Below are 26742 nucleotides of genomic sequence, written 5' to 3'. Positions count from 1 at the left end.
ACCAGGTCGAAGGCACCCGACGAAGATTTATCATGTTAACCTTCTCAAGAAATGGGTGAGTAGGGATGCCATGCTCTGTTTCTCTCTCTCTACACCCCCAGGAAAAACGGAGCCAGTCGAGGTACCCGTGGGAGAAGAGTTGACCCCCCGGCAGAAGCAGGACGTCCGGGAAATGGTGGATCGGTTCCGAGACGTGTTCTCCCCGGACCCCGGATACACCACACTGGTGCAACACCGGATAATCACCGAGCCCGGGAAGAAGGTAAAACTAAGGCCGTACCGCATCCCCGAAGCCCGCCGGGGGGCGATAGAGAGAGAGGTACAGAGTATGCTGGAGGCAGACATCATCGAACCCTCGACTAGCGAGTGGTGCAGCCCTATAGTGTTGGTTCCGAAACCAGATGGCTCAGTCAGATTCTGCAATGATTTTAGACAGCTCAACGCCATCTCAAAATTTGATGCCTACCCGATGCCCAGGGTGGACGAAATGATAGAGCGCATCGGGAGGGCCAGATACATAACCACCCTCGACTTGACTAAAGGCTACTGGCAAGTGGCAGTGGCCCCCGAAGACAGGGAAAAAACGGCCTTCACTACTCCCATGGGCCTGTACCACTATAAGAGGCTGCCGTTCGGTCTCCACGGAGCCCCCCCCACGTACCAGAGACTGATGGACCAGGTACTTCGTCCCCATCGAGAATACGCGGCAGCCTATCTGGACGACATCGTCGTACACGGGGAGGAATGGGGGGCTCACCTCCAAAGACTGGAAGCAGTCCTGAAAGCTCTGCGAGGGGCGGGGCTGACAGCCAACCCCAAGAAATGTCGCCTCGGCCTCCGGGAAGCTGACTACCTGGGGTACACCATCGGCCGCGGCTGCGTCAAGCCCCAGGTAGGGAAAGTCGAGGCGATCCGGGAGTGGCCCCGCCCCCGCACAAAGAAACAGGTACGAGCATTCATTGGGCTAGCTAGCTACTACCGACGTTTTGTTCCCCAGTTCTCTGCCCTTGCAGCGCCCCTGACGGACCTAACCAAAAACCGGCTGCCAGATCGGATCGTCTGGACGGCAGAGACCGAGGACGCCTTCGAGAAGCTGAAGGAAGCACTTTGTTCCGAACCAGTGCTGGTGACCCCGGACTTTACCCAACCGTTGGTGGTACAGACGGATGCCTCCGAGACCGGGGTGGGTGCCGTCCTGTCCCAGCTGAGGGATGGAGAGGAGCACCCAATCACATACGTAAGCAGAAAACTATTACCTAGAGAAACAAGATACGCCACGGTCGAGAAGGAATGTTTGGCCATCAAATGGGCGCTGGGGGAATTGAAATACTATCTGCTGGGACGGCACTTTACCCTGGTCACGGACCACGCCCCCCTGGTATGGATGTCCAGAACGAAAGACAATAACGCCAGGGTCACCCGCTGGTTTTTATCCCTTCAGCCGTATGCTTTCTCTGTTGTCCACAGATCCGGGGCCGCTCATGGAAACGCGGACGCCCTGTCAAGACGGGACGCCCTAGGTTCCTGGAGCAGTCCTCCCCCCAGGTCGGATTTAAGGGGGGGGGTATGTGGCAGCCGGAGGGGCAACCCCAGAGGGGTAGTGATAGAGGGACGATATTGCCTGACATGGAGGCGGAGCCCCCAGGTCAGGGAATGGAAAAGAGCGCCAAACCACCATCAGCCCAACAAGCAACACCTGAGGAGGAGAGACGAGGGAGCGACCACACCCTATCAGAGGAGGAGGAGGGGACTACAAAAGGGCCCAGGCAACAGGAAACCGAGAGAGAGTAGGAGTAGAAGAGGAGGAAGAAGAAGCAGAAGAAGTAGCCTAATCAGAGAAACCCTTGGAGAAAACTGCCTTACCCCTGGATCACCCTGGAACGTCTGACTACCCGCCCGGCTCACGACCCCTGCCTGTACGACTACCCTGCTCCTGCCCGCGCCCTGGACCGTCTGAGGAATACCCGTTGTGCACCGACCCGTGGAATTGGACACCGACCCTCCCTCTGGAAAGCGGACATTGTGTTCTTGAGTGTCTATCCTACCTCTTTCCACTCTCTACCTTCAGTAAAAACCTCACTTGAACCGTTTATCTGCCGACTGGTTGTGTTTATTGGTCAGTGTTGTCGTGAAACCCCCTGTCCACCCCGGGGGCTGTCACAGTATGTATGTATGTATGTATGTATGTATGTATGTATGTATGTATGTATGTATGTATGTATGTATGTATGTATGTATGTATGTATGTATGTATGTATGTATGTATGTATGTATGGATATATGTTTGGATGTATGTATGTATGTATCTATTATTCAAATAACAATAATGTCTGTTGTTGAACTGCTCAATCTTTGGTGGCTCATTCTGAATTTGATTCAGGTCACGTGAGCAACATATTACGTTTGGATGGATTGTTATTATTCCAAATATAGCTTTTTCCAATTAAGACATGTGGGATATGCCGATAATATTCAGGTTGTAGGAGACGTGTATACAGCATTACAGCATACATTCACAATATGCATCTCAATCTGGGTTTTACTGCAGTTTGCGAGACTCAAAATCGCACAGCCTGCAGCTCGTAGACGAGCATCACAGTTATACTTTAAGAGATCACAAGCGTTACGTTTGGGAACAGATGTTTAAGGATAATTACGGGAGTGTCAGGATTAAAGGTCAACATTTTGAACTCAAACGGAGCTTCAACTAAAAGGTGGTTTGGCAAGTTCTGGAGGGGAGATGCATTTATTTTACCGTGTTAAAGAGTTTAGCAAATGAATCAGCCTAAAGATGGCGCTGTGGTTAAAGGCCAACATGTCTCATCCTGCTTTCGAGCAGATCAGTGATTTAACTGTTGATCGTCACTGATGTTTTCTCTGTTTCCTCGTGTTTCCTCATTGTGAAATGTCCTGAAGAGGCAAAATGTTCCAAAAAAGAATTAAACATATAACTGCTGTGACACCAGTTTCACTCTGAATGAATCCAGGAAGGATTACAATGATACACATTCATCATATTACTGATTATTTTACATTTTTAAATGAAATTTTTAAATTATTTTTAAATGAAATTCAAATCATCACAAAGAGAGATCCGCTGAATCATCAGCATCTGTGTTTCTGTCTCCAACTGTTAGAAAACCTGCAGTTGATGGAAATGTTTTCTAAACATTTCTTTCAACAATAAAACAAAAATAAAAAGAAGAGAAAAGTTGATGAGTCATTGTGTCTGTGTGGAGAAAGAGGACAAGCTGCTGCACATCTGAAGGAGTGGCTGACCTGTTCTGTCTGCTCCTGTTTCCCTACCTGTGTGTGTGTGTGTGTGCGTGTGCGTGTGCGTGTGTGCGTGTGTGTGTGTGCGTGCGCGTGTGTGTGTGCGCGTGTGTGCGTGCGTGCGTGCGCGCGTGCGTGCGTGCGTGCACGTGTGCGTGTGTGCAGTCGAGGACAACTGTCAGTTTAACTTTACTTTTATCTGACTTTCCTGTTTACAGCAATAAAAACCCAACCGACCATCGAAGCCAACGCATGAATGAAACATTCAAACTCAGCAGTGGAAACTGGGACCAAACTGCGTCAGCCAACTTCAGGGAGAAGAAAGAACCTGTGCTAAAACATACAAACACAATGACGAAGAAAAGCATGAAGTAGTAGCACGAAGGAAACGAGGCTCAAGGTGAGTAAAGTTTAGTGGCTTCGCTACTGCAGAACTAAACTAGGAGATCTTGTGAGTCTGTTTCAGGTCTCATATTATTCAGTGCCGGTCCGTTCAAGGAGAATGTTAGCCCTCTGATACCTCTCAATACCTTGAACAATAAACCCTTTGACATTGTTGCATCCTCTTGCAAGCCTGGAGTATAAAGCAGGCGGCAACCTGCGGTTCTGCAGAGTGAAGCCGATGCAGAAGCGTCTTAAAAGCTGCATTCTCTCTAGTGTCCACCAGGGGGCGACTCCTCTGGTTGTATAGAAGTCTATAGAAAATGACTCTACTCATGACTCATGTCAGCATGTTAACATTTGACACGCGACACAAACTGCAGCCGAGGTCATGTCATGTCAGGTATTTGGTCACAAACCAAAGTTTTTGGACAAATTTAAAAACTGGCACGATGAAAAGTCGGAGAGTCACCAAACAGAAGCTTTTGAATTTTAATTTGTCATAATGAGTAGAGCAAGAGGCAGAGAAGGGTTAAGGGGTTAACATCTCTGAGCAGCAGGCAGCTGGGAGGCATCAGGTGGGCGCTGCTCTGCTGGGAATGGCTCAGTCTTTTATTATGTTTAGCATTAATACACACAAAGGAGCGCCTGTGCGTTGGGCTTTAGTAGAGTTAGGAATCGCTGATACCAGGTATAAAGGGTTTACACCAGCATGATGGACCTGAGAGAAGACGTTTGCTCTCTATGGCCTCTTTAACCTTTTCACAGAACCCTGAACGTGATCTAATAACCTACCAGCGTCCGGGTCCTTGGCGTACACGACGGCGACGGGAGTCCTGACGGTGGTGTTGTCGAACACGGTGACCTCGTAGTGGCTGGAGGAGAAGTGTGGCGGGTTGTCGTTCATGTCCTGGATGGTCAGCCGGATGTCTGCCTGACACGACCGCCCGCCGCCGTCCGTCGCCTTCGCCGCCACGTTGTACTCGACCTCCCGCTCGCGGTCCAACGCGGCCAGAGTGAACAGCTCACCTGGGGAGCGACGGAGGCGACACTGAAGTCATAATGCATTTGAAAAATAAGTTCGTCACCTGGTCTGTCATTTATCCTGGAATAATAAACACAATATTAAATACATAATAATTGTAATTTAACACATTTGATGCCCTTTTATTAGCAGTTTACAGATTTGATGTTTAATTTTCCTCATTGTGTAAAAAAATAATCGACTACATGAGCAGCCCGCTGAGGCTCATCACACGACTAAAACCAAACAAATAATACATTTATTTTACAAGATATTATTTTTGGATCATTATTACTGGTACGTTAACATGTAAGCGCTACTTTAATGTTGTCGTCGATCAAGGCGGAGCTCATTTTAAATACTTCATATACTTATTATGTATTTATTTATTTCATTATTTTGTAAGAGTGTCTTTTGACATTAGAAGAACAGAACACAACAGAGTTTGAAAGAAAGAAAAACAAAAGTGAAAGATGTCGAGACAGAAACGCAGTGTGATGGATGTCGCTGAGTCGCTCCGGATAATGGGAGAAAAACAGAAACGACAAAGGAGAAGTTCACTGATGGTATCAACAGCTCAAACACTTCAGAGGGAGCACTGGTGGGTTGACCCCCAAACAGGCGGCTTCATACCTGTCCTGTGGTCCAGATGGAACTTGTCTGCGTTGGGACCGTGGAGGGTGTAGGAGATCTGGCCATTAGCTCCCACGTCCGGGTCCGAGGCCGAAACCTTCAGCACAAACGTGCTGGAGGGCGAGTTCTCCATCACCGCCTCCGCGTACACCAGCTGGATCGGGAGGAGACCAACAAGACATCAGGCCTCCGTTCAACACAGCACTTCAATCAGTCAAGCTGCCGAGGGCTGCATGAAGACAATGGCACGGCTGCCGGGGAGCCAGTGATTAAGAGAACGCAAGGCGAAGCTACGGTGGGTCATCTTGAGAAAACAGCAAGAGTGAGCTGGATTCAAAACAAATATCAAACTGTCAGTACAAGCTCTAAAAGCCTCTGTCGTTTCTAGTTGCAAACATGTAGATTTGGTTTGTTTTCAAAGATGCTGCTGTCTAAAAAATATGCAAACTAACAGAAGATAGATCAAATTTAAGATATATCCATTCAAATCCGCCACATTAAAGATAAACTATGCAGGAGTTTCCACAACTTACACACCACAGGTTATCCGTCTGTCAAATTAAAATGAACGCTGTAAAGATTAGATAAACACATCACATTTTAAATATGAAGTCATCGGACTATTGGCACATTTAGTGTTATTGCATCAAACGTTGATGAATATGTCAAGCAGTTTAAGTGAAAGTGGAACAAACTGCACACGAGTTGAAAGTTGAAATGACTTGTGTGTAGTGTAATGATGGGAACTCCTCGACTGGGATTCGTTTTTCATCCTCTTCTCATCTTTTGACCTGAAGCTTACTGTCAGAAATCAAGGATGCTTTTTGACGAATACTCCACCACAGCTTATAGCTTAGGGAAACAAATAACACTCGACAAAACCACAACAATGCCACGTCTGATTTCTGAGTGCCGACGCTGCTCTCAGAAGTGATCTCCACATGTTTTTTGGTTGCTCTGCAGAATGAAATATGAACGGAGAAGAGACTGCTGACTCTGCAGAGTTGGATGTACTCCCTTCTGTTATTGCGGTGCTGTGGTGCTCTACACAGTATATGTGAGCACATGAGGGGTTTGTAGTTTACATTACATCCAACAACAAACTACTGCAGGACAGTAACGTTTTTAACAGCACAGCTTGACCACTTTTCTTCACTAAAACACTGCAATGAAACGAATAAGATGCTTCATTCGAGAGGCGTTGCTCGTAAATGAAGACTTCATTTCCTGACGAACGTTATCAGTACAATAAAAGGAAAAAACATTTTGGGTTAAGTGTTCCCAGCAGCTGAGTAGATGATCGTACGAAGCAGCTCACCTGTTCACACTGTGGACTGTTGTCGTTGATGTCCAGGACGTGGACGTCCACGGTAACCGGGGCCTCAGACTTCCCGTCGGTGGCCGTGACTTTGAGCGTGTATCGGTCTCGGGTCTCTCTGTCCAGAGCTTCCTTCACGATCAAACCCCACTTGCCCTCGTCCTCCTGGATGATGGCAAACTGGCCCGAAGGGTCCCCGTCTGCACGCGAGATGGAGAACTGAGATTACTCGCCAGTTCATCTCAGTTTCAACATGTTCTTCATTGAGACCAATGACACGAAAGCCGGGCCGCAGCCGCCATCGCAGACACAGAAGACACGTCTTCTGCATTTTTTAAGGGATTCATCGACACATTTTAGCAAACAAGGACAACAACTAACATCATTTTCATGATAGACGAATCTGGCATCTGTTTTCTTGATAAATTAATTCAACTTTTGGTCAATAAAACCTTAGAAAACAGTAAATAATGTCCATCACAGTATCCTACATGCCTGATACAGCTTCAACATCTCATCTGGACTACAATTAAAAATGATTCAAATGTGAACCTTTGACACCACATAGTTGTTATTGACGATCCTAAATGATTGACAATCATCTTTTTTATGTTGTGTCCAGATGGAAGGCAGATTAAACAAAGTATTAAATTGCAAATTTCATATCTACGATAGATCAACAATCAGTAACCGTCTGACTCTTTCATGTGTTTCCTTCCATTTACAGTTCATGTGAATTATGTTTCCACTTTGTTCCCTGTGGTGTAATGATTGTTAGCAACAGATACAAGGAATGAGGCTCTGACAGAAGTAATATTTGTATACTTTTACATACAAGTGGTACTAATATTGCTATTCGCTGAGTTTCTTGTTGGTTGTGTTGAGTTTGTTTTTATGCTTTTATTATCTCTGTTACCCTCTGGCTTTGATATTGAGTTCAGATGTTGTGTTTTTGCTGATGAATAATTCACAAATGTCTGTGTTGTGGATGTATTTTAATATCAGGCTGACTGACCTGCGTACTTTGTATTTTATTGTTTTCTTCTCTTTCTGACAAACTTTTATCCTTTGAGATGAAAAGTGTTTTTTCTCGGACAGCTGACACCGGCTGGTATGAGTGTGACCATCGCTCGGTGTGCTGCAGCAGATTGCATCACAGCCGTCAACCACCTGTGTGACAGGTGACACGTGCTGAGGGAGCCGCTACGGAAACTCTTTGAATTCTTTAAAGCTGTCAAACGGGTCTGAGGTGCTGAACGGAGACGTTGGTTTTCTTAAAAGAAAATTGTGTGAAGCAGCTCAGTCGTAGACGGACGCTGAATTAGTAAAACCGGCGGTGGGCAACTTTAATATCAAACATTTGGTTTTGTTTGTGTTTATTGTTGACTAGCCAGTGTCAACGTCAGACAAACCATTTATAAATAATCCAAAAGCAAATGTTCCTCCGGTGCACTTTGTAAAATAACTTTGTTATGACAGCAGAGCTCCTTAAGAACGGTCCGGCTCGAACAGTCGGGAGGAACAAGGAATAGATGAGCATTATTCTCTGGCTTTGATCTTGTTGTTAGCTGCGGGGCATCTCGTTGGTAATCCTGTCACGTCGGCTTTCCAACCTTCTCCTCTTTGTGATTCATCTGTGGCTGAATCATGTTCTATTATGACTCTATTATGATGTAATTTCACCTCATTGTCCTGATGAATCCCACAGTGTAGCAATTTGGCTGACAAACACACACACACACACACACACACACTCACACACACACACACACACACACACACACACACACACACACACACACACACACACTCACAGTGAAAGACACACAAATACATGATACATAGAAAGAGTGAATGTAAACGTAATGACTGTGAACAAACTCACATTCACACACTCATGAATGCACACTCAAGACGTACGCACCTGTGATGTAACACGTCACGAGGCGGTTCTCCAGCGACACGTCAGCATCCGTGGTCATCATGGAGACGATCACTTCCCCGGGGCTGCTGTTCTCCACCACGGAGCCGCGGTACACGTCGTCGGAGAACTTCGGCGGGTTGTCGTTCTCGTCCGTCACCGTCACCTCCACCGCGACGCTGGAGGACAGCTTGACGTCGCCGCCGTGGTCCGTGGCGACCACGTTGAACCGGTAGAACCTGGCGGCCTCGCAGTCCGTCTCCCGCACGGCGGTGATCCAGCCGCTGTCGCCGTCGATGGAGAACACCTCGGTGGCGTCCGCCGCGGTGTCATCGGGTAGAGGCTCCAAGCTGTATGTCACACGGCCGTTGGTGTCCGTGTCCGGGTCGTTGGCGGTCACCTGTGGGTCAAAATAAGCATTTCATCAATATTTTCTTTATCAAATTAAAGCATTTTCAAGAAATATGTGGATGATTTAGGAAATAAGCCTGTTTGCTGTCTTACTGGGAATTAGAGGAGAAGATATATATTACTTTCATCTCTGTGCTTCAATATTTTAAATCCTGCATTTATGCAATATCAGCAGACTTGCATGCATTATTCTAAGATGGATACCACTATGGCCGTCCTTGTAGTCACACCAGATCAACAGCTCATTTTTATTGAGCTTCATGTCTGTAGCAGTTGTCAACAAGTGAAAGCAGATACAAACAATGTATCGCTGCGACTGAATGAGTGTTAATTACATAACTTTATTTCGATGCTACTTCCAGCAATGGTGGCTTTGCAGCAAATTTGCCACTAGTTCAGTGACAACTTTTATTCACCAAGTGGAAGAAAGTCCAGATATCTGAGACTTGGATCTACAACGAAAAAGGCGGAAATACTGCTTTATGGTCTGTGTGACTCTAAATGGACCATAATGTACTAAATGAACATCATGCTGTATTGAAGAAGACTTGAAACTAGAGATTGAGACCATAAACTCATGTTTACAATGTTTACTGAGGTAATAAGTCAAGAGAGAAGTAGAGTCATTTTCTCATAGACTTCTATACAACCAGAGGAGTCGCCCCTTGGTGGACACTAGAGAGAATGCAGCTTGAAGGCTCTTCATTACATTACATTACAGTCATTGAGCAGACGCTTTTATCCAAAGTGACTTACAATAAGTGTATTCAACATAGGTATCCAAGAGAACTAGTAGTCACCAGAAGTCATAAGTGCATCTCCTTGTTTTCACAAGCATCTAAGAGCATAAACTAGCGCAAAAACCAGAGCAAAAGTACAGTGCAGAAACAAACTAATACGAATACAATTCAGCATTGGCTTCACTGTTCAGAACCTGAGGCTGCGTAAATCCTTATAGCTAGTCTGTGTCCAGGACACAATTAGGTAATAGTGTTAGACTGCTTTTCCATCAGGATGAGAAACAGATTTTGAATACAATTTATATGAACCTGTTCTGCCTACAGTATCAGCTAGTTCCAATGATAAATACTCAAAACTCTCTCACCTGAATAACAGTGGTTCCTGCAGGCATGTTCTCAGCCAGGAAGGCCCTGTATGGGTTTGCCTCAAACACCGGCTGGTTATCGTTCACATCTTGGACCTGAATGCTGACCGACACCAAGGATGCAACATCGGTCCCGTTGTGGCTCCCCTGAGCGATCACATCTATCTGATACCATTTCGTCTTTTCGTGATCGATGGTCTTCTGCAACAGCAAAGTTCCGCTTTCTTTGTCCAAACGGAACACTTTGTCTTTGTTGCTTTCCACAGTGTTCCCGTTCACCAGGCTGTAAATGAGGGGCATGATGGAGTCCGCCCTCACCGAGCCTACCTCTGTCCCTATGGGGATGTCCTCGGCAGCCGAGAAGGTGTAGAGGGGCTCTGAGAACTTCGGAAGAGGAACCTCAGGAGGAACCACTTTGAGCTGAACGGGGACTGTGGAGTTATAGAAAGGAACGCTGCCATCGCGTGCTTTGACTTTGAAGTTGAAGATCTTGTTCTCCATGCCAACAAGACTCTCTTTGACACTCACGACTCCAGTGAAAGGGTTGATCTCGATGATGTCTTCGGTCATCTCTTCGGCTTCATCCACTGTGTAGGTGACGTCTGCATTTTTGCCATCATCTGCATCATAAGCCATGATTTGGATCACGGGGGAGCCTTTATTTACAGTTGACTGAATTGAAACCTGGTACTCTGAAGCTTTGAACTGAGGAACGTTGTCGTTCTCGTCCGTGAGAATAATCTTGACCGTGCAAAAGGCCACTTTTCCGCCGCCATCTTTAGCCATCACTTTGATGGCTATGACTCTCTGGGCCGGGTTCTCTCTGTCCAACGGTTGTGTCGTAACAATCTGCCCATCAATGTCGATGGCAAACGTCTCATCAGCGAGTTTGTTTATGATGGTGTAGTCAACACTGCCATACGGCCCGTCGTCAGGGTCAATGGCCGCTAACCGGATCACCCGAGTTCCTGCCTCTGCATTTTCAGCCAGTTCTGCTTCGTAGATGCTCTGCTTGAAGTGCGGACTATGCCTGTTGCTGTTTATCATGTCAATATTCACTGGTGCCGTTTTCTGAAACACTCCGTCCGACACCGCCACAGTCAGGTTGTAGTAAGGATCCAGATTCCTCTTACAGACATTAGAAAAGGAGATGATTCCTGAAGATTCATTGATGTTGAAGTAGCGGCCTTTGTTCCCTGAGAGGATTTTGTACTTGAGGTTATCCAGGTCCCCGGAGTCCGGATCTGAACCTTGGATTTTGATGACGATGTGGCCACACCTTGCCATTTCATCCAGAGAGGCGTCATATTGGGAGCTCACGAAGTCTGGTGGGTTGTCGTTGACGTCGGTGACATTTATGAAGATGTGGGCTTCACTACTAAGAGGAACGCTGCCATTGTCAGTGGCTTTGATTTTCAAATGAAAGTGTTTTGTGTTTTCATGGTCCAGCACTTGTTTTGTGACAATCAACCCGCTATGAGGGTCAATCTCAAAGAAATCCGTCTCGTTACTCTCCGTTTTCACCATCTGGAAGGTTAGATCTTTATTTCTGCCAGAGTCCCTATCAGAGGCAGAAAGTTGTATGACAGAGGTGTGGATTGGGAGATCCTCCTCAAAGGTCACAGTGTACGTTAGCTTTGAGAAAACCGGCGCGTTATCGTTCACATCCTCTACTTCTACTTCAACGGAGGCCTCGGAGAAAGCTCCGGTCACAGAGTCAGTAGCGCGAACCGTCAACACGTGCATGGTTTGGCTCTCGTAGTCCAGGGGGTCGCTGACGGTCAACACACCAGTTTTGAAATCAATGTGAAAGTGGTGTGAGGCGTTTTCCCCTTCAAGGTTGTAGATGAGCCGATAGCCCTCGGAATTCCTGGCCTGGACGTGTAAGATGGTGGTGAATGGGGGGACGTTTTCGGGGACTTTCAGCGGATACAGAAGCGTCTGGAAAATAGGGTTGGTTTGATTCCTCACTTGAATGCTGAGCTGTGCCATTGTGCTGTGACTGGGCTCGCCGTCGTCTGTGGCAAAGACTGCCAACACATACTTATTAAGAGCTTCAAAGTCAAGAGGCCTTTGGAGTGACACGTCGCCTACATCAGGATCTATCCTGAAGAGGTCGTAGTCCTCCTCCAGTGAGTACATGATGGACCCATTCTCTCCCAGATCTCCGTCGATGGCAGTTACTTGATATAAGACATCTCCTGGGTCAGTGGTTTCATAAATCATCATTGAAAAAGGCAAGTTTAGAAACTGTGGAGAGTTGTCGTTGATGTCATCTATAAAAACCTTGACCAGGGTGGTTGCTGTCCTAGGCGGTGTTCTCATGTCTTCTATCTTCACCACTACGTCATGAACATCCTGTTCCTCCCGGTCAAATGGGATACCAGTTGTTTCAAGAACGCCGGATGTCTGGCAGATTACAAACTTCCCCACTGGGTTGACTATAGAATATAAAAGAGGCTCATTTAAAAAACAACCCCTGGCCTTGAGTGCCGCCAAAGTTTTGACTGTCTTTAGGTTTTCTGAAACGTTGGCTGAATACACCTTCTGCTCAAATCCAAGATCGCTCGCTGTGAGGTTTGTTACATTTACTTTGACGGTAGCTGAGGCTTTGTATAGCCCGTCAGAGACTTTGACAACCAGCTGGTAAAAATGCCTGAATTCGGACACATTGCTCACGGTGATGACTCCAGTATTGGGGTGAATTGAAAAGGCGTTGTGAAGATTTCCCTCGGCGATGCTGTACGCGACCGCCGAGTCGGCGTCATGGGCCGTGACGCGCACCACCTCTGTATCTCTGACAGCCGGGAAGATGATGGATGGCGCGTACTCAGGGGTGGTGAATTGTGGCGGGCAGTCATTCAGGTCCAGGATGCGAACAGTGACCTTGGCGGGCTCCGTTGCATACAGTGACGGCTCCCCGGAGTCCTTCACCTGCACGGTGAAGTGATACTCGGCCTTGGCTTCAAAGTCAACGGGTGAGATTAAAGAGATGGTGCCCATGCTTGAGTCTATCTTGAAGACGTCCCGGGCCTCCGGTTCGAGGATCTGATACACCAGCAGAGAGTTTGAATCTTTGTCTGCATCTGAGGCATGGATGACCAGAGGGGTGTTTCTTTCTCCCATCACCATGCTGTTTATGGGAGCCGACTCGCTGACTTGCCCCAGGTACAACCGCTGCTGAAAAACAGGAGCGTTGTCATTCTCGTCAATCACGTAGATGTAAACGACGGTCTTGGACGAGGCTCCAGCCGTGGTGGAAGCTGTAACTTTGAGTTTGTAGGAGGTACACTTCTCAAAATCAAGGGGCTTTTGGGTTGAAATCAACCCGGTGTACGGGTTTATGTGAAATGTTCCATTAGAGTTACCACTTTCTATCTCATAATGCACAGCAGCGGGGCTGGAGGCTGAGATGGTGACCACCGGAGTTCCAAAGGTGCTCAATTCACTGATCTCTGTTCGGTATTCATCCAAGGAGAAGGCGGGCGGGCTTTGGTCGGAGACGCGGATGTGGACGTGGACGGAGCAGAGGTCACTGCGCTGAGGGAAGCCCTGATCGGTGGCCTTCACCGTCAAGTGGAAGCGGTCCTGAGGCTGAAGGTCCAAATGCTTTACCACACTGATGGAGCCCAGCTCTGGATCAATGGAGAAGATGTTGTCGATATTCCCTGCAGAGAGAAATTATGTATTCCACAATGAGCGACTCCAAAACACATAATAACCAATGTTATCGTTTTTATCCTGTTACACTATGTTTTAGGTCTCTAACTGGAATGTTGCTGCTTCTTTCATTTATGCAGTGTGTGAATCCTTAACTTGATTTAATCTCCTACGCATCTGTCTTACAGGTTTGCATTAACAATATATTTGATATTATTACAAAACATTTTACAGGAAAAGCTCGATATTTTGGGGATGTGGCTTTCTTTGCTGTGAGTTTGAAAAGCATTGCTCCCGACCAAGAAATAGTCCGATGGATGCTTTTCAACACTTTAGTTTTATACGGATTAAACAAACTGGATAATGATGTAATAATAATACAATTGTATTATTTAAGGTAGTTTTGATCGTCTCATCTCATCTCATCTTCTCTCAGTTTGGCTTTCAACAAAAGATTTACAGTCAAAAGCGCCATTTTCTTGATTCTGCTGCAGTGAGGCGTATTCTTTCTTTGTTTAAAAGTACCTTTTTTATATTAACAAGAGAAACTGCTCTGGAGTCAGTTACATTGATGGATGTTCTTTGCTGTATAAAATACAATGAGCAAGCATAACTTGTTCCACCGCAGCAGTTGGAGTCATTAACCAACTGCTTTGATCACATATGATCAGCAATGTACCAGAGAGACCAGGAGGTTTAAATCCCAAACAGAAAATCATAGCCGACAAGGCAACGGAGAAAAACTTTTCCTCCCTCAGGTATCATCACTGTGCCCTTGAACCCTCTGAGCTAAGGAGTCGACTGCGGCTGAAGGCTGCGGTTGCGCGGGACAGCTCCCGGCGGTCTATATCAGAAGGTGGCGGCAGCTCCCAGGTGTGGTTATGTGCAACTGAATGAATGTAAAGCAGCATGTAGCTGGAAAAAGCAGCAAACTTAAATAAAAGATTTTAAAAAACAGCTCACCGGAATTCAGAGAATAGCTGATGTCGGCATTACTGCCCATGTCCTTGTCCAGGGCCTTGACCCGGACGACATCGGAGCCTGTCGGGGCCAAGCTGGAGATGCTGGCCTCGTAGCGGGGGCTGAGGAACGCCGGCGAGTGGTCGTTACAGTCCTCCACATGAACCACCACCTTCACAAAGTTCCTCTTCACCGGGATCTCCTGGTCACGCACCTGAAGAGGAGCAAGGAAATGTTAAATAGTGTTTGTGTCGTCGGTGGTATGAGGCTTCTGAGACTGTCATAGAAATATCTTTGAATATATATATAAAATAATGAGCACTGCACCCGTTATCGGAGCCGTTTATCATGCATGAATTGCAACAACAAATTGTCAATTCAAAATATCTAAACATTTTAAACAAATGTTTTAATTGTCTGCTCTATATTTTAGTTGCTTTCTTTATAAAGCCAGAACTTTGCAGAGAACTTCAAGCGGCATTTCATGTAATAATGGTGTAATAACACAGATATAAAGCATATTCCTTCATCATTAGTCGGAACAATAGTTTCTATAGACTTAAAATACTTTTGATAACCGGGTCGTTCATACCCTGATTGTTCTGCTCTATATATCATTACAGATATCCTCATGAGATTCTACTGAGATAACGGTGGCATTACCATAACGATGAGCGTGTGAACGGAGATCGTCTCGTAGTCGAGCTCCTCCGTCATCACCAGGACTCCACTCTTTGGGTCCAGATGGAAGAACTTGGTGCTGTCTGGATGCAGGCTGCTGTGGATGGAGTACACCAGCTTACTGTTGATGTCGGCGTCCTGCGCGCTGATCTGCAGGATGTCCTTCCACGGGGAGGTGTCCTCAGGAACCCTCACCTCAAAACACACAGGAGACAGGAGGAGGAGAAGATGGGCGAAGTTGTTCAAGGTAATGAGAAAGAAAAACACAGGGCTGGATACAAAAACATTGATTGGAAACTGAAGACGTTGGACTTTTACAACACAATTTGTAAAGGCGGTCCGACGAACAACAAAAAGCATTTTGAGAGAAGAAAATGTTCTGTTGGAGCAGCAATCTCAGAGACAGGACCAGATTACTGTGATTAGGAAAACAACAGCAGCTACTGTCTGTTGGATGTCCTGATAATCACAGTGAAGCATTCCTGCAGAGGCTGATAATAATTCTCAACATGTGTTTCAATTTAAATTTAAAGTTTTATGTCTGAAAGATGTCTAACTTTAGATTGCTTTGCTAAAATAAAGCACTGCCTACGGTACGTTGAAACCCTCAGCTGCCAATTTCTGCAATTTACAAAATAAAACACACTCTGAACACACACTTTTAGATTCAGTGAGACACATTAGTCTCTTGTGTCTTTTCTTTTTTCAGCTTCCAATAGGGAACATGGCAGAAAAAGTTTGAGAACTACTGATATGCTTTTTGATGGAAAGTTAGTTCGCCTAGAAAGTTCTGTTGTGTAAAACCCTTTGGGGAAAATGTTAGGACTGGTTTGGATTTTTTCAGATAATCAATGGTATGTCAGAGGTGCAACCAGGTGTGAAAAGTACCATTTGTCCTCCTTAAATGGATAGTAGACATCATTGATAAAAACAGTAATTTTACACAGGGCATGCTGGTCATTGCGTGACTTTGGTGAATCTGAACTAACCCTTCAAAACACCAAAGTCACTTAACACCACAAACACACTAACGGATGGAGGCAGCTGTAGTCCAGCGACTCCTGTGTTCTGAGAGGTAAAATTACAGGTTTTGTCAAAGGAGTGTTGTGGGTCTGAAAAGAGTATAGCTGGCGGCTTCAGTTCCCGGTCAGAAAGGGATCGTCTAACAGCAGGGTAAAGAGGTGAACATATTTTAAATATAGCCAACACTGAAACTGTTTCTACAAATCTACTGCAGGTAATACACTGACTATGGAAAAGTACCTCATACCTCACATCCAAACATCCAAACTATCCCTTTAAGGACTTTTAGTCTTCTGATTATAGAGTAGCACTGCTTCTCACACCTGGTTGCATCTCTGACGCACCCAAAATGGTCTGTAAAGAATGCCCTTTAGGGTATTATTGCTTTTAATAAGTCTCCTGTGAGCTCTGATAATCAAATGGAAATATACTGGATCCACTCTCACCTGGTACAGCGGCTTCAGGAAGACGGGCCGATGCTCATTCATGTCCAGCACACGGATGTAGGCCTGCAGTTTGGAGATGGGACACACGGGGTTTGAGAAAATGGATGCTCAGCAGCAAACAACATTAAAATCAAGGAAAGCAGCGGCTCACACACAAAAACGCCCGACCCGCTGCGGCCTGCAGGGTTTAAGATTTCCTTTTTCTCTTTCTGTATATTTTCTGCCATTCTTACATGTTTTAATCCAAAAATAAAAGGGACATTAAGACCATTCTTCCCTTCCTTCCTCTTTACAAATATGAGGCATGTTTTTCCGAAAGCCTTCTGTTTTTTTCTCACCTGTGTGGTGGCGCTGTGGTGGCCGTCGGTGACCCGCACCGTCATGTTGTAGTTGGAGCGCCGAGCCGCGTCGAGCCGGCGGGCGATGGAGATGGTTCCTGTGTTTCTCTGGATGTCAAAGTCCTTGTCTTCATCACCACCTGAGAGACAAAGACACGGACAGAGGTGTGCTCCATCAGTTTGTGGGTGTCCAGCGGTCACATGTGATATCTGTGTCAGACTCTGCAGGTCTGATTCTGACTGGTGGCAGGAATGATGCATCATGTAAACTTTTGTTAACACAAGTTTTCTGATAAACTTATTGTATTAAAATAGAACAAAATTGATTTTTCTTTCCTTCTTAAGGATCCATCCATCACAGCAGGACATGTTGATGGCCTCTTATTTACAGATAGAGCTGAGAAACCAAGACCCTCCACGGCAGCAACAGTACTGTCTGTCTCATCGCCTGTCTTACCACCCGGCTGTCTGTCTCATCGCCTGTCTTACCACCCGACTGTCTGTCTCATCGCCTGTCTTACCACCCGACTGTCTGTCTCATCGCCTGTCTTACCACCCGACTGTCTGTCTCATCGCCTGTCTTACCACCCGACTGTCTGTCTCATTGCCTGTCTTACCACCCGACTGTCTGTCTCATCGCCTGTCTTACCACCCGACTGCCTGTCTCATCGCCTGTCTTACCACCCGACTGCCTGTCTCATCGCCTGTCTTACCACCCGACTGTCTGTCTCATCGCCTGTCTTACCACCCGACTGTCTGTCTCATCGCCTGTCTTACCACCCGACTGCCTGTCTCATCGCCTGTCTTACCACCCGACTGTCTGTCTCATCGCCTGTCTTACCACCCGACTGTCTGTCTCATCGCCTGTCTTACCACCCGACTGTCTGTCTCATCGCCTGTCTTACCACCCGACTGCCTGTCTCATCGCCTGTCTTACCACCCGACTGCCTGTCTCATCGCCTGTCTTACCACCCGACTGTCTGTCTCATCGCCTGTCTTACCACCCGACTGTCTGTCTCATCGCCTGTCTTACCACCCGACTGTCTGTCTCATCGCCTGTCTTACCACCCGACTGTCTGTCTCATCGCCTGTCTTACCACCCGACTGTCTGTCTCATCGCCTGTCTTACCACCCGACTGTCTGTCTCATCGCCTGTCTTACCACCCGGCTGCCTGTCTCATCGCCTGTCTTACCACCCGACTGTCTGTCTCATCGCCTGTCTTACCACCCGACTGCCTGTCTCATCGCCTGTCTTACCACCCGACTGCCTGTCTCATCGCCTGTCTTACCACCCGACTGTCTGTCTCATCGCCTGTCTTACCACCCGACTGTCTGTCTCATCGCCTGTCTTACCACCCGACTGTCTGTCTCATCGCCTGTCTTACCACCCGACTGTCTGTCTCATCGCCTGTCTTACCACCTGACTGCCTGTCTCATCGCCTGTCTTACCACCCGACTGCCTGTCTCATCGCCTGTCTTACCACCCGACTGCCTGTCTCATCGCCTGTCTTACCACCCGACTGTCTGTCTCATCGCCTGTCTTACCACCCGACTGTCTGTCTCATCGCCTGTCTTACCACCCGACTGTCTGTCTCATCGCCTGTCTTACCACCCGACTGTCTGTCTCATCGCCTGTCTTACCACCCGACTGTCTGTCTCATCGCCTGTCTTACCACCCGACTGCCTGTCTCATCGCCTGTCTTACCACCCGACTGTCTGTCTCATCGCCTGTCTTACCACCCGACTGTCTGTCTCATCGCCTGTCTTACCACCCGACTGTCTGTCTCATCGCCTGTCTTACCACCCGCCTGTCTGTCTCATCGCCTGTCTTACCACCCGACTGCCTGTCTCATCGCCTGTCTTACCACCCGACTGTCTGTCTCATCGCCTGTCTTACCACCCGACTGTCTGTCTCATCGCCTGTCTTACCACCCGACTGTCTGTCTCATCGCCTGTCTTACCACCCGACTGTCTGTCTCATCGCCTGTCTTACCACCCGACTGTCTGTCTCATCGCCTGTCTTACCACCCGACTGCCTGTCTCATCGCCTGTCTTACCACCCGACTGCCTGTCTCATCGCCTGTCTTACCACCCGACTGCCTGTCTCATCGCCTGTCTTACCACCCGACTGTCTGTCTCATCGCCTGTCTTACCACCCGACTGTCTGTCTCATCGCCTGTCTTACCACCCGACTGTCTGTCTCATCGCCTGTCTTACCACCCGACTGTCTGTCTCATCGCCTGTCTTACCACCCGACTGTCTGTCTCATCGCCTGTCTTACCACCCGACTGCCTGTCTCATCGCCTGTCTTACCACCCGACTGTCTGTCTCATCGCCTGTCTTACCACCCGACTGTCTGTCTCATCGCCTGTCTTACCACCCGACTGTCTGATTTGAAAAGAGAATTCTGAGTTTTTGTTTGCCTTCGACTGTTTCTCCTTCCTGTCCTGCTGTCGGAGCAACAGACACAGTTTGTCTTATCTGGACTTCAAGATGACTTGTGGAGTTGGTGAACACCAATATTTTGATGAGATGGTCCTCAAAGCGCCAAGAAGACTATAAGTCTGGACGTTTGAGACAAATACTGATGTACAGTTTAAACGGTTTTAAAACAACAAGGCTCCCTTAAAGGTCTAGTGTGTGGGATTTGGCGACATCTAGCGGTGAGCAACCAACTGAATCTTCTCCTGTGTGCCAACGTTAACAACTACGGTGGCCGACGAGAAAAAGGCAAAAGTCCCTCTCTAAAGTCAGTGTTTAGTTTGTCCGTTCTGGGCTACTGTAGAAACGTGGCGGTGCAACATGGCGGAGAGGAGTCCTGTGACACAACAACACTCCCTCGTTTGCCAACGAGACGAGGGGTCAGCGCTACTCGACTGTGGAGCAGACCAGGGCGGAGTAGAAGTGGAATAAAACCAAATCGGGATACAGTGAGCTGGTCTCCAGTCTCATCATGTCGTCATGAAACATGGGCGAAGTTTAAAACTATGAATACGAAGAGGAGAGGTTGATCTGACGGTTGACATGAGAATTCTTTATAACCGAAGCAAATATATGCAAAGGTGGAAGCGAATGAAAGAAACTGGGAATATGAATTACTTCTTCATCCACCAGCATGGTGGCAACTTCAGAGAATTGCTGCCCAGGTGGAAACCAAACCTACAGGAGGAGCGCCAGGCTTTGAAGCACATTTTACATAACGACCAACCGGAAATGTCTTTCTGGTTTATTTTTATCAATAATTCCTGACAATGACTGATTTAATTGATCTGTGACTACATACAGACACTAATTCAAACACTTTTACTCTATTAATTTAGAGATACATATTGTCTTTTTTATAACATCTCAATAATGCACAATAACTGCATTATTTGCATTATTTGCATATAGTCAGTGCCGCCAGCCTCCTCAGGACGATCAGGACTCCTCTGCTTCGTGACATAACTCAACTCACGCGTGACAGAAGACGAAGCATCCGGAGACGACTGAATGTCCCCACGGGGGATGCAGAGGGTGTCTGCTGTTGTGCTGTCGGGGGTTCTGGCACAGACGGAGCTTGGCACAGCAAACTGAACAGGAGGAACCTCGGCCTTTCTCTGCACACCGCCTGGCAGGAAGTGGCCTGGCAGACCCTGATGCCGCTTCTTTTTTTCTGGGAGGCTCAAAGGGAACGAGAAACCGGCACGTCCGGAGTCACGGGGGGATGATTTCCACTTCAACTGAGAATACTGTCACGCTTTTTAAATTTTCATGAAGCCCTCTGTGATGGTCCTTCTCATAGTGATCCGTGTCTGAGAGAAGCCAGAGAGGAGGAGGAGGAGGAGGAGGAGGAGCAGGAGGAGCAGGAGGAGGAGCAGGAATGGCCAGCTCGTTCCTCCTGTGGTGATCTGGAAGGAAACCAAGACCTTTTTTTCCTCTCCTCCTTTTTTCCTCTCTATTCAGCCATCGCTCCAGGAACTCATGAGCTGTGGTGGCAAGGTTGTGTTATTCATCCATATTTTGTTTGCATATATTCATCTTCTATCCAGCTATCCTCCAAACATTTATCTAAAATCAGTTTAAATGTTTCTCCTCTCACATGCCACAGAGAAGCCTGCATGGCCGCAGCAGAACAACCAGGCAGCAACCTCCGGTGCTGAAGAGTGAAGCCGATGCGGAAGTGTCTTAAAACGTGCATTCTCTCTACTGACAGATTCCATGGAAGTCTATGAGAAAAGTGGCGTACGGCGTCTCTGCATCACTCCCCCCCGCATTCCAAATAGGGTACCTTCTGTTCATCGGTTGCAAAAAAAAGCCAAGATGGCGACAGCGAAATCGCCAAACTCGATGCTTCATAACGGCGGTCCACAAATGTCACGATGACTACGTCCACTTCTTATGGACAGTCTGTGGTTTAACCGTCACAACGCTATGAATTGTGGGTAATTACCTCAGGCAAGGTCTGCAGAAATGCGGACTTAAGGAAAGTGTGCGTTTTGTTTCCTGACGTTTCTTTTCAAATAATATAATAATAATTTTTAGTCAGCTTTTGTCTTCTTTTAGAAATATCATTCCTCTCATTTGGGGGATGCTTGAAGTTTGTTCTGTTGGAAGCAAACATCTTTGTACATGTGTGTGTGTGTGTGTGTGTGTGTGTGTGTGTGTGTGTGTGATTGTGTGTGTGTGTGTGTGTGTGAGTGTGTCTTCACTTCCCCCTCACCTATGATATCGAACCATCTCTGCCGGTGCGTCTCCGTCATGATGATGCCCACCATGTTGGTGACGGGGTCCGTTTCCATGACGGCAAAGGTGAAGGGGGGCTCGTCGAACGTGATTGGCTCGGCGGAGGGCGGCGGGGGGGCGATCCACTCGATGTCGAGTCTCGCCGTGGACGAGCGCGGCGGGCTGCCCTGGTCTGTAGCTTTAATCTGGGAATGAACGTCAAGATTAACATTGAAAAGAGGGTTTGACTAAAATATAGAGAAACTGTAAGACGGTACTGGAGAACCAAAACACAGCAGAAAGATTTAGCTGCTGTTAAACGCGTCCCCAATTTACTTTAAATTATCAAGAATTCAAAGTAACGGAGTGAATGCATTACATAAAAGTATTCCTTTAAGTCTACCTCACAGTTAGTTCAAGTGTTTGCAGGTTTAAATGAATTGAATGGCTGCCCGATGTCATCAAAAACTAGAGCAACAATGTAGCATTTTGATTTCTTCATTATTTTCAGACGTTTTTTTTTGTTTGTTTTTTACGATATTTGTTTACAGATTTCAACCAAAAAAATGAAAGGTGTTTCAAAGGAAGATGAGTTAAAGTGTTTTATCTCGATTTCAGTGTGTTTTCTGCTGCTGGGTCCGGTAACAGAATAATGACGAGAAAACACAACACACAGTGCTTCAGTGTAAATAAACTGGAACTTGTAATGATATTTGTAAAACAAAATTTCCACATAAATCCCCAATCTGTCGATGACAGTAAAGAGTAGTGGTGAAAATGATCTATCTGTTCATAAGATTTACAACAAGAGAAAAGAACAGCCCCAGCCTCATCCAGCCTTTCTTTCCCTCCTTCATAAGTTTGGGTTCACTGAAAATATTTCACTTCTTTCGAAACATTTGCAACTCAAACTCAAATGTCTTCAGCTTCATTTGTGCCAAATCGGTTTCTATTTCGTCCTGTTTGAGAAACGTTTGCTGAAGTCTACCATGACTGAGCTGTTTTAAGGAGATGAGTCCTTTTAAACATGAAACCTGTGAGTCATCTGTGAGCCGTTTTCAAACACGTAAATCTGCACGAGGTACCGATAAGCTCGGAGCTGAGAGCTACAAACAGGGGACGGAAGTCGTGAATAAAGTCATCTTTCAATCAAAGTTCTGGACACCGACCGTGAGAATACTGTAGTTTCCGGGCCAGAAGTCTCCGTGCGACGTCACCACGCCGGTCACCGGGTCGATCTCGAATGCCTGGTCCCGGTCGTCCGTGAGCTTGTAGGTCACCGCGGCGTTGGAGCCCTCGTCGTCATCGCGGGCGACCATCCTGCACACTTCCCGTTGGCCCGCCGGCCGGCGCTGCTCGGGCAGCCGGACTTGGAAAAGCTTGTCGGTGAACTTGGGCCGGTTGTCGTTGGCGTCCAGGACTCGGATCACGACGGTGGCGGTGGAGCGCAGAGACGGAGATCCGTTATCGGAGACGATCACCTGAGAATTAAGAAGAGAAGAGGATTAATATCATTTTACAGCTTGATGAAACTCTGTATGTAATTAAAAAACACCTCTTTTTTCAGGCATTTATCGACAACAATGAAAGTAATCTTTTCTCGCAGCACCTGATTTCAGAGCCACATGCTGTCCTTCCTTCATCAATAACTCATCTAGCTCTGTTCATTGCAGGACAAATTAAGAAACAGAAAAAGATAGTAAATTATGTTGAGACAACAGATTAGGGTTCAAACTACTTTTCCCAAGAGGACGAGTGGAAGTCAGCATCCGTTTCTTCTCAACATAAGACATCCATGTCCCGGTAATATTCTGTGAGATTTAAAATGACTTTATTTTTATAGTTTCTTGTGAAGTCCAAGTCTCTGTAAAAATTCTGAAACATGCCCGAATGCTTCGGTGTAGCCCAAAAAGGAAGATTTAATTTACAATACTTTTGGTGGTGTTGCAAGAATAAATGTCGTTTCTTGTCGCTGCAGTGCATTCTGGTCGATCCTCTGCTCCTGTGAACTCAGAAATTGTTCTCCGTGTGTCTTCTGCTGCCATCAATTTTTGTTTTCCTGTACGACTGTTTGAAATTAGGCTGCTTTAAAAAGACATCTTCAGTCTTCGACTCTGAAGCCAAATCCTAATCTCATCCTGCTATTAAACCCGATAAATCCAGACTGGACGTCACGTTTTCAGCAACAGACTCTTCATTTTATTAAAGGCGGTGTTTGTGTTTTTATCAGCCTTCAGAACTTATTATACTTCCGTAGATGTGTTGACTACAGAACACCAGGACTTGTTTTTGTCTCAGCATCAACTCCGAAGGGAAAAAGTTTACAACAGACTCACCTCGACGCTGTGTTCAGGTTTACTCTCCCGATCCAATGCTTTGAGAGTGCTGATAACACCTGCACACACACACACACACACACACACACACAAGAGAAAAATCAATATCGTCAGTGTGTGTGTGTGAGTCTCAGTGCTGCGAAGTGAGAGTTCTAATTACACCTGAACAAACAGAAGGTTAGGAGTGTTCGTGTTTCTGTTGTTGTAGGTGCGTCTCAGTGACCGAGCCGACAAACACATGTTGGTTTATGGATGTTGTTTCTGCTGCTGTTGTTGTTGTTGTTGCTGCTGTGTCTAACAGAGTTATATTAAAGTGTGTGTGTACAGTACGAGTGTGTGTATGTCAGTGTTTCCCATTGTTTTGCTGCCAAACACTAAAATCTGGATGAAATAATTTCATCCAGATTTGAAATCAAGATATTTTTACACAAAAATCACTGATTCAGCAGAGTGAACAGCCAATCAGAGAGCTCGCTCTCCCCGGCCATCCCCGCTGTGGTGACAAAATCTGGATTTCATCTGATTATTGTGTTTCTACTTGGTGTGATGGGGGGGGGGCTAGAAACAAAAAACTCCCAGCAAACCGCTGATCGTCAGCACCAGACTGACAGTTTGGTGAATCAGTGTTTGTGAAGCGCAGACATGGGCTTTGCTGCTGATATGAGTGATACATGTGGCTCAGCAGGTTATTCAGACACAGCTGTTGGTTGGGAGTCGGTTTGTGTGTCTGCAGCTGTTTTGTTTTCTTCACTTCAGACCTGCAGTAAAACCTGCCAGTTACACATCGTCACTATGTGTCCTGCTCTTCTTTGGTCGAGGTATTTTCACTCAAATACATTTCGTGAAATGTTGGAATATGTTTAGGAGCTGGTATTCACTGATACATGTGTTTGGTCTTTGATAAAGGATTCTCTTAATAGTACTGTATCTGTACTGAATGTGTTCTTTTTATGAATCCTGAACTTATTGTAATTGATCATGTTTTAATTAAGATAATGTCAGTTTGAAGCCTCCACTTCGATGTGTGTTTGCTCCGTCTTATCTCTTTCTTTCTCTTCGGGCTTTTGACCTCATCTCATTTCAATGAAGGAAGTGAAAAGTTTTCGGGCCATTAGCTCTAAAAGGAGAGCAGAGACACCGGCAGAGGAGGGCGGCTAACGAGTGTGTGGATAGAAGAGTGTGTGTGTGTGTGCGTGTGTGTGTGTGTATCCTCTTTCAAAGCAAGGCTTGAGGTAAACCCCGGTGTGTGTTGTTGGTGTGAAATGATTATGAGAATCTGATGCTCCTCAGCTTATTAAAAGGATCAACTTCAGGTTGTATAGTGACACTAGAATCACACATGAAATCCACTTTAATCAATCATAAAGATGATTGAAATAAAAACAAATTAGTTGAATAAAATGTATTTCAAAAATATTTTTTAAGAGGTAAGGAAATTAAGTTGTCGCTCTTCTTTTATTGAAGTATTTTGAATTTTCTGCACGTTTACTGTTCATTTTAGTGATTATTGTCATTGTGTATGTTTGTAAGCATGTTCAAAATAAATCCATCTGTCTTATCTAAAAGATTAAAATAATGTTGGTAGTTTAACTTTACATAAGGAGAGAAGATGGAGCACAATTTTAAAAGTTTGGTACAAAATATAAGATATGAATGGCATAAGGTGAGCCCATCGGCACAGACAGCTCAGCTTTATACGTCGTTAAAACGCGGATAACGTCACAAAGGCATTCATGGTGTTGCATCACAGGAGTCGTCTTGTTAAAACTGAAATACAGCTCGTCTTCTTTCTTCGCTCTGCACACCCGGCCACACACCGTCTCATTGTCAGTGTTTGGAAAGCCACAAGACTATCTGGGTGAGATGGTTTTATTGCAATGGGCCTGGATTTATGTTGAGGAGGAGGGGGAGGAGGCTATCTGTTGACAGAAACAGGGACATCAAAATGTCAGCCATAATAATGTCTGATTGTTTCAGCAGGTTGACTTCTGTTGGCCTGGAGGCCAGGTGTGTGTTCACATGTGAAAATGGGCAGAACTCCAAGTACAACGCACATTCTTTCCTCCGCTGTTCCTTCTCTCTGATTAATTACACAGATCACCGCTGTGAGGTGTCAAGCTTTTCAAACCCACTTCCCCACCCACTAACATCTGGCCTCAGCCTTCACTGGGACAGCTTGCATTTGGTATTTTCACCTATGTGATGCTATGTGACCGATTGAAGTGACTATATAATCAACAAAAACAACAAGGGTTTGGACAGTTATTGTAATTTATCAGTATAAAATGGATCTGCTCTCCTCAAAGCAACCAGACTCCATGAACACAAACATTCATTGTACCTGCTGATCAATGTGGATGATGTTGATTAATAAGAGATGTAAAAAAGAAGGAATCAACTCTAAAATCTACTGTTGACGAACCCTGAAAAGCTTATGGAATACTGTCAATAGGAAAGAAGTCTATCACTGATTTTCTGTGAGTTTTCCTGAGTTAAAAATGTTGGCGTCAATAGAGAAAAAGAGACAA

At 46.1% G+C, this 26742-nt stretch overlaps 1 protein-coding gene across 2 annotated transcripts in view; it reads right to left on the bottom strand.

Moving 5' to 3' along the window:
- Nucleotides 1-26742, bottom strand: part of fat2 (FAT atypical cadherin 2) — a 79960-nt gene that overhangs the window by 30361 nt on the left and 22857 nt on the right. For both annotated transcript variants that reach the window (XM_079269323.1, XM_079269324.1), the window contains exons 4-15: nt 24215-24273; nt 23048-23359; nt 21877-22084; nt 17175-17314; nt 16837-16899; nt 15350-15562; nt 14690-14900; nt 10067-13734; nt 8554-8950; nt 6630-6829; nt 5312-5465; nt 4450-4683 (exon numbers count right to left, since the gene is read on the bottom strand). In XM_079269323.1, the coding sequence (XP_079125449.1) occupies nt 4450-4683; nt 5312-5465; nt 6630-6829; nt 8554-8950; nt 10067-13734; nt 14690-14900; nt 15350-15562; nt 16837-16899; nt 17175-17314; nt 21877-22084; nt 23048-23359; nt 24215-24273 (5859 nt within the window). The remainder of the gene's footprint in view (nt 1-4449; nt 4684-5311; nt 5466-6629; nt 6830-8553; nt 8951-10066; nt 13735-14689; nt 14901-15349; nt 15563-16836; nt 16900-17174; nt 17315-21876; nt 22085-23047; nt 23360-24214; nt 24274-26742) is intronic.

The sequence above is a fragment of the Melanostigma gelatinosum genome (genome assembly GCF_949748355.1).
Source record: "Melanostigma gelatinosum genome assembly, chromosome: 5".
Taxonomy (NCBI): Eukaryota; Metazoa; Chordata; class Actinopteri; order Perciformes; family Zoarcidae; genus Melanostigma; species Melanostigma gelatinosum.
The sequence above is the reverse complement of the archived record's forward strand: the minus strand, read 5'-3'. Positions and strand labels throughout refer to the sequence as shown.